This window comes from Mesoplodon densirostris, chromosome 20 (assembly GCF_025265405.1).
Source record: "Mesoplodon densirostris isolate mMesDen1 chromosome 20, mMesDen1 primary haplotype, whole genome shotgun sequence".
In the NCBI taxonomy this organism is placed as follows: Eukaryota; Metazoa; Chordata; class Mammalia; order Artiodactyla; family Ziphiidae; genus Mesoplodon; species Mesoplodon densirostris.
The window spans coordinates 6,020,192-6,027,843 of NC_082680.1; the positions used below are offsets into that span (position 1 = coordinate 6,020,192).

The following is a 7,652-nucleotide window of genomic DNA, read 5'->3' on the forward strand; positions in this document are numbered from 1 at the left end:
GTATTTATAATAGAAACTGTAAAATTTTAACAATTTGCTGTGGTTTCTTCTAAAGTACCAAGAAATAGTTGTTTATCCATATATTCTTTCAATATGAAATCTACTTAGTTCCATTTTATTTATTTTAAACTGGTAATCTATGCATCGTATAATAACAAGCCCATCTAAGTACAATGATTTATTTCCTTAAGGTATTTTAGCAACAAGAGAACAGTAATAATATTAGCAGCAAGCTTTTCTGGGTTTCGCCATGTGTATACCAAGCGCTTTGTGTACATGATTTCATTTAATCCTTACAGTAAGCCCAGTAGTTAGACTTATTTCACTAATTTATTGGAGAAGAAGTTTAAGGAAAATGAAGGTAAATAAATAGTTCAAAGTCACATGACTGGTAAGCAAAGCAGCTACAGTTTCATCAAGAGCTGCACACGTCAACACTGTGTGTTCTGTGAGATCGTGTGATGCCCGGAACACGCAGATGTGAATAAGGCGGATTTTGTACTCAAGAAACATATGGTCTTGTGGACACCTGATAGCCACATAAAAAAATAGAAACATAAATCCTAAGACTATTAGAAGGTGAGATAACCTACCTTCTTCTGATGGACCACAGAAGACCAGCTTTACGGTTGAGGAAACAAAAAGCCTCGAACTTTGTTTGTGGAGTCATTTGGCCTCATTCAAAAAATTTTTTCCATCCTTGTGAAACTCATGTCCTGTAATGTTCTTGCCCTCTTTCTTGCCCTTTCATTTTCTTAGCCATAAAGTACAGATGATCCAGAATTATTATTCTGGTGGAAATGATTCCAGCCAGAAAGTGGAATTATCTCGTGGCAAATTTGGAAAGGACTAGCAGGGCACGCTGAGTCCTCAGCACTCTGTTGTCTTCTTGTGAGCCTCCTTCCAGGGAGCGGTTCTTGCATTTCATTCCCCCAGGGCCCGGGTGAAGTGGGTGGGGGAGACCAGCCTCAGCCAGTGTTGGCAGGACTGGGTTGGCAGCGAGCCTACTGCTGAGGTCACATAGCAGGACCACGTGATGAACAGACCTTGACTCACGCCACCCAAGTAGGTCTCTCTTAATAACAAAAATAATTTTTGGTCAGAGTCAGATGAGGAAAAAGATTGATATCCCCCTTTAGATAATCAAACACTACCTACTGCTATTTCATACCCTTATGATTTTTTTTTCACATTTTATAATTTTATCTTTTTCTTTTTTAAGAAAGTCGTATTCTGTTTAAACATCTTTAGGGTGTGAGGTGCCTCTGTTATTTAGTTTAGTCTTGTAGTTCTTAAGAGGTTTGCATGTGCATCAAGAAGTTCCCCAGAGGTGAGTACGTGTAGAATTAGGACATTTATTTCCAGTCAAGGGAGAAAAGCAAATTTAAGAGGAGTCTGTATAATTTATCCTCAGGTTCTGGAGTTCTGAGTCAAACAGGAGTGTGTGAAGTTCATCCATGTGTTCTAGAGTTCGAAGGGCTTACAGTTTGCTGTCATCAGAGAGATTTTGATTTGGGAACTGGCGTTGGATAGGGAAAAAGTACCCACCACTTTCTACAACATTTTTTTTCATCATTACACACACCAATGGTATCATCCGTGCTGGCGCATCCTCCATCTTTGCACACCCCTTGCAGAAGAATACATTGTTTTCGTCCTGGAATAAGGCCAGTACTTGCTGCACAGAAAGAGATTTAACAACCTCATTAATTCACCATCAAATTATTGGTAATGTACGTAAAGCAATAAATTTAGAGAAGAATGGCTTTGAGATGGAATAAATGATATTACCTATATGAAAAAATCCCTCAGGCAAAAGAAGTGGCTTTTTGGAGGAGGGGTGCTAGGAGTGTGGGACTATACACATCTTAGAGAGGGCAGTCTGGTTTCTAGAAGCTTTTAGAGAGTCGTCCTTATCAAGGGCAGTACATGTTGAACCGTGTGGGGTGCTTTGTTGTCACCATGACTGGGGACATGTCCTTGGCGTTGGTGGGTAAGGCTCAGGGTTGGCAGATTTCCCACCTAGTGAGTTGTCCTGCCCCAAATGCCGGTAACACCTGCACCGAGACAGACTACTTCAGCGGAAGTATCCCCCCTCCACCCCCTGGCCCGTGCTAACCTCCGCATCCACATTCACAGCATCCTTATCGTATGGCACCTGTCCTCATTTCATCTCCTCTTGTGGAGTCTAGCCATCCTTCAGATTTCACCTTACCTAATTCCCCCATTTCAGGACTGTGCAGGAGCCAGATTTTCTGTGTTCTTCAATGCCCGGTATATGCAGACACACGGAGAGAATTTCTCTCAGAGCTGAAAGGTGCTTTTCCTTAAACACACCCATATGTTTTCCCGATTCATCGGGCTGCTGAAAAGCACGTAACTGAGGTGTGCTTCAGCACCGTTCCCTTGCACCCCAGCATCCCTCCTCTAGCGTTTCCAGCGCAGCCCAGGGTCCTTTACCCCGTGGGTCATGGTGGCTGTTACGTAACAGGACACTTCTGTTCGCGGCCAGCAATAGGGATAAGCTGGCTCCTGAACCGTCCTGTTAACTCACCTGTGTCCCGTTTTGTCTTTGCTGTCCAGTAATGTACTAACCCTGACTGGCTGGCTTCTTTGGTCCCTAACTTCTACCGCTTAACTGAGAGTTTGAGCGCTTTGGGGCTCTGAATCTTTGTTTGGGGGGGGGGCGGTATTTAAACCAGGCCCTCATTGTTATCTCACCGTCCCATAGAAAAATATCCACAGCCAGATACTCCGGTGCAGTTTCTTGTAACTGAATTTTCAGAACCTGTGCGAGTCTGTGTTCTCCGCCTGCTGGAGGATCTGACTCTCAGGCTAGCCATCCGTGGGCTCGGGGCCTCGTGTGGCAAGAGAATGGCATGAGGAGGAGGTGGTTAGCATCCTGTGGTGCAGCCTCTGCCCTGCCAGTTCTGGAGGCTGGCGCGTCTGTCTCTCAGGGAGCGCGCCGAGGGTCCCGCCGCTCTCGGGGACAGGGCCGAGGGTGACCCTACCCCACGCCTGTCTACACAGAGTGCAGGCTCCGTACCCAGCAGTGCAGCAGTCCTCTTACCGGCTGCCGGTCTCTCCCCCGATAACCTCACCCGCGCACTTAGTGTAACATTTGGTGAGACTTTCAGGTTTTCTAACGAAGCTAACATCAAGGGGTTTTACTATCGGGCAAGGCAGAGTGAGAGGCAGAGTATGTTTCCAGGACGCATCTGGGTGTGAACATGGAGGCGCCCCACGCGGTGCATCTCCACGTGCCCAAGTAAGGTGTCATGGCCTTTCCGTGTGGCTGCAATATAGTCTCTTCCGAAAACACCTGGCCATTGAGAGTTTTTCCCTCCTGTGCAAGATTATAGGATCTTTGTTTAATCCATCCTCTTGGCAAAACTGATTTGGGAGAAACCAAGGAGGACTGATCCGGAGGAAGGGGTCGGCATGACGCCTCCAAAGGGTTCTTGTCAGGTTCCTGGGGAGCCCAACGCTGTTACCAACCCCAGTAACCTCCTGCTCTTCACTTTTTCTTTCTTTTCTTTTTTTTTTTTAACTGTGGTAAGAACACTAAACATGAGATCTCCACTCTGACATTTCTAAGTACACAACATGGTACCATTATCCAGAGGCACAAGTCTGCCCAGCAGATCTCGAGAATTCCTTCATCTTGTAGAAGTGAAACTTTAAGCCCATCAGACGACAATCCCCATTTCTCCCTTCCCCCAGCCCCTGGAAACCGCTATTCTGCTCGAGGTTTCTATGAGTTTGACTATTTTTAGATGCCTCAGGTAAGGGCAATCATGCAGTCTTTATCTTCTTGGACTGGCTTATTTCACTTAGCATCATGTCCTCTAGATTCACCGTCCAGATTAGTCTTGAAGTAGAGTTTGTTGTGCATCCTTGTCTACCAGTCCCACATCTATCATCCTGGACCCTGGCGGTTTTTGCCTGTGAATTGTGAGTCCTTCATACCATCAGTGATGCACTTTCCTCACCACCTTTGCTGGTTTTGTCTTATACTTTGGTATCCTACTTTCATGGAGTATGAATCATGGTGCCTAGAGGGTGGGAACTTCCTTTGGAACACTGGAGAAGGGGCCTCATCCAAAGGACGATGGAGATTTCGGACAGTGCATACTTTCAAGTCTAAACATGATTACGACTTAGAGAATCCACCCAGATAGATCAGACTTATTTACCTGTGGACCACAGAAATTATCAGATTGAAAGGTTAGGAATTTTGATTTCCTAATTTCTCATGATTGTTATTGATACCGTTTATCTATTTCCACACAGTTGCTGGTGGTTTCTCAGGCTTCATTCTATGTGTGTACCTCAAAGAGTGATTATCTCAAGATTAGAAAAGAAGGAAGCTACTCTAAACTTGAAACTCCTTCTATGGCAGGACCAGGAAGACAAACTCTGAAGAAAGAATAGTGGAGGTAGTGAAACAAAAGGAAAGACCTATCAGGCTCATAGGCCACCTAGAACCCGTAGATGTTCCTACTTTGAGCATAAACCGAGACCCACCCTTGGTGATGGAGATACTTGTGATCACCACTCCCGGCACAAAGTCTAGTAGCCTTGCCCTCCCTGTTCTTGAAGTGTCCCTGCAGGTTGAGCCTTGGTGCCATGCAGCTTTTACTGTGGCCTAATTCCATGAGATGCTTGGCACATTTTCTGGTATAAACTAGCGCTCTCCTGCCGTGGCCTTCTTGCAGTTCCTTAAAAAACACACTGTGGGTTCTTCTGCATCAGGGGCATTGCACTGGCTTCTCCCTCTGCTAGGAGTGTTGAGGTCTCCCTGCAAGGGGTTCATCAATGAACACTTATCTTCCCGTTTTCAGCTCAAAAGGCACGCCTCAGTGAACTGTTCTCGGATGTTGCAGATTGACCATGACCGCATGTTTCAGGCACTCAGAATACTCTGTTCGTTTTCATTGTACTTATTAAAATGTATAACTTATAGATGCATTTGTAATCATTTGCCTAATGTTTGTCTTCTCTACTGAGGGAAGACAGTCTTCCTTTCATTTCCCATTCTATCTTGGGTATCTCACGCAGCCCATGGAAAGTAGCAGATGCCCAGTACACATTTCTTACCATTGAATGCAGTTAAGTATTCTTTGACCGCACGCACATTTTCTGTCTCTTATTCCTTCTAAAACTTCTTGGCTCCAGCCTATTTTTAACTATTTGGCCCCCACTCTTGGATGTACAATTGTATTTATGGGTGTCCAGTCTTGTTATTACCATAGGAACTTCTCTAAACCTTAGGCCTAGATTTCTTGGAGTCCTGTTTTCCTGTCAGTTATTTCTGGCCTTTGCTCTAGGACAACCTTTTTCTTGAATTGTTTTCCACTCCGAGAATGAACCACTACCATATCACTTTCCCACTATAATGGTGACTTTTGGCTCAATCTTTACTTCCAGAAGTATCCCTCCTTAACCTTGAAAAAAAAGGCCCATAACATGGTGTATGACTCTGGATGGAGACAGTCATTTATGTTGAGTTGAATTTAGCTTAGGTGGTGGAAAGCAAGCATGAGCAAAAAAAAAAAAAAAAAAAAAAAAAAAAAATTCACTCATCAACTATGCACACATAATTATCTTGAACCAAGTGCTTCCAGCAGTCTGATTATCACCATTATATGATTTTAAGAACAAAGATCAGGAAAATCTAAAGACTAGTGTAAGTCATCCCAATAATAATGCCAGAATGTTAAGCCGATTCAACATGCCTACCACAAACACTGAAGAAAAAGAATTTAGAGGTAAGTGAAGTAACATGTTTCAAAGACATTGTAGCTTCCCAAAGAGGAAACTTGAAAATCTCCTTAGGTTCTTCAGTGTCTAATTAGGGCACTTTGAGATAAACAGCCTGACAGAAATTAGGGTTACCACTTTATGGGCATACCTACACCCGTAGATGGATGGAAACAATGCTGACCCAGATTAAAAATACTTGGTTCCAGCTGCCGTGTTGCCACTACCTATGTGACCTTAGTGAAATCATATTCTTTATGTGGACATGGATTCTCTTATCTGTAAAATTAAAGAATTAACCATTAAATTGCCTTCTAATTTTAAGTCATTAACATCGTATAATTTTACACTAGCTGTCGCTACAAGTGTGTCTTCTTCTGACAGAATTGAGGGCCAGGTGAGAAGTATGTGAACTCCTTCAACAGGGGGCAGCTGTACATCAGATCGATCCCAAGATATTCGTGGATTAGGCAAAGATCAAACATTTCAACATACATAAATATCCTGGATTGTATTTGAAAGACTCTTATAGAAGAATCAAGGAAGAGGGAGAGGTACCCAGACTTAATCCATGTTCAATGAACACGTGTTATTTGGAGGGATGTGAACATCCTGACATCAGCAGTGGAGAGAACAGTCTTAGCTTTTACAAGGATCTGGATGAATCAGCCTGAAGATGGCCATGTTCCCTTTCCCCTGTAAGTCTGCACTTTAATGTTCCAACTTCTCCATCATGAGCACCAAGGGTGTAACTCAGGTTGTTAAAATGCTCACTTCCGGGCTTCCCTGGTGGCGCAGTGGTTGAGAGTCCGCCTGCCGATGCAGAGCACAAGGGTTCGTGCCCCGGTCCGGGAGGATCCCACATGCCGCGGAGCGGCTGGACCCGTGAGCCATGGCCGCTGAGCCTGCGCGTCTGGAGCCTGTGCTCCGCAACAGGAGAGGCCACAACAGAGGCCCGCGTACCGCAAAAAAAAAAAAAAAAAAAAAAAAAAAATGCTCACTTCCTATTTTGCATCATGCTTAAAATTTTGCCATTGACGCGCCGTCCCAAATCCATGCTTTTCCCAAATTCCTCTGCTCCCTATTAATAACTTGATATAATTCTTTTTTGTTGAGCTCTGTATTATGCGCCTAATTTCTACCATTCACAAATATCCCCTCACCAACAGACTGCATCACTTCCATTCACTAACCAAGTCTGACCCAGTAGCCACCATATTCACTCTCCTTTTTGGAGGTGGGGGCCCTTGTAAAAGCTGCTCGATTTGTATGCTGAGCCTGATGTCACATGGCAAAGCTTCTCCACTTCCACATCGGTTTGAACCCCCTTTTCTAATCATGGAGCTTTTGGAACTCATTTTCTGTTGATGGAAATCCTTGTCCCACTTCACAATTTTGGCCTCCTCAGTTCTAAGGAAGATGATCATCTTGGACTTCTGCATCCCTAAGACTGTGCATGAGGGTCTGAGTTAAGATGGCCACAGTATAATTACGCATCCGAGTAGCTCTCCTAAGAAACCTATCTCTACAGTTATTCACCATCTTACCTTTTGGTATTATAGTCAAAGAGAGGAGGAGAACAGAAAGCAGTAAATGGAGTCTCATGGTTGAATGCCCGGTAGAGAAATGAGTAATCAGGAATAGTGGGATTCAGGGCCTTTTATTTACTTCTGGAGACTGAGGTTCCTTTTAGTCAGTGAAGCTTAACAAGTAAGAAAATAAAACAGCTTCCGCTGGAATATTTCCAAGCCCTGAACTCCCTAATTTGGTGACAAATTAACCTAACTACTGGAGACCAGATGGCTAATCCTTTACTTTTTCTATGGGGTCTCAAATTTCTCAGAGGTCAGTATCTTTGGCCAGTCATCTTTTAAAGGGTCACTGAGTGT

The 7,652-nt window shown here is 44.0% G+C and overlaps 1 protein-coding gene across 1 annotated transcript; it reads right to left on the bottom strand.

The window, feature by feature from the left end:
- Nucleotides 1–1,496: 1,496 nt before the first annotated feature.
- Nucleotides 1,497–7,368, bottom strand: DEFB109B (defensin beta 109B). The gene is made up of 2 exons (XM_060086216.1): nucleotides 7,311–7,368; nucleotides 1,497–1,678 (listed from the first exon to the last, which is right to left on the bottom strand). The coding sequence occupies exons 1-2, from the start codon at nucleotides 7,366–7,368 to the stop codon at nucleotides 1,497–1,499; spliced, it is 240 nt and encodes a 79-aa protein (XP_059942199.1).
- Nucleotides 7,369–7,652: the final 284 nt, after the last annotated feature.

Excerpts from the sequence above, each read along its gene's own strand:
- DEFB109B (XM_060086216.1), bottom strand. The coding sequence starts at position 7,368 with ATGAGACTCCATTTACTGCTTTCTGTTCTCCTCCTCTCTTTGACTATA. Across the intron at positions 1,679-7,310 it reads TTTGACTATAATACCAAAAG|CAAGTACTGGCCTTATTCCA; the intron begins GTAAGATGGTGA and ends CTTTCTGTGCAG.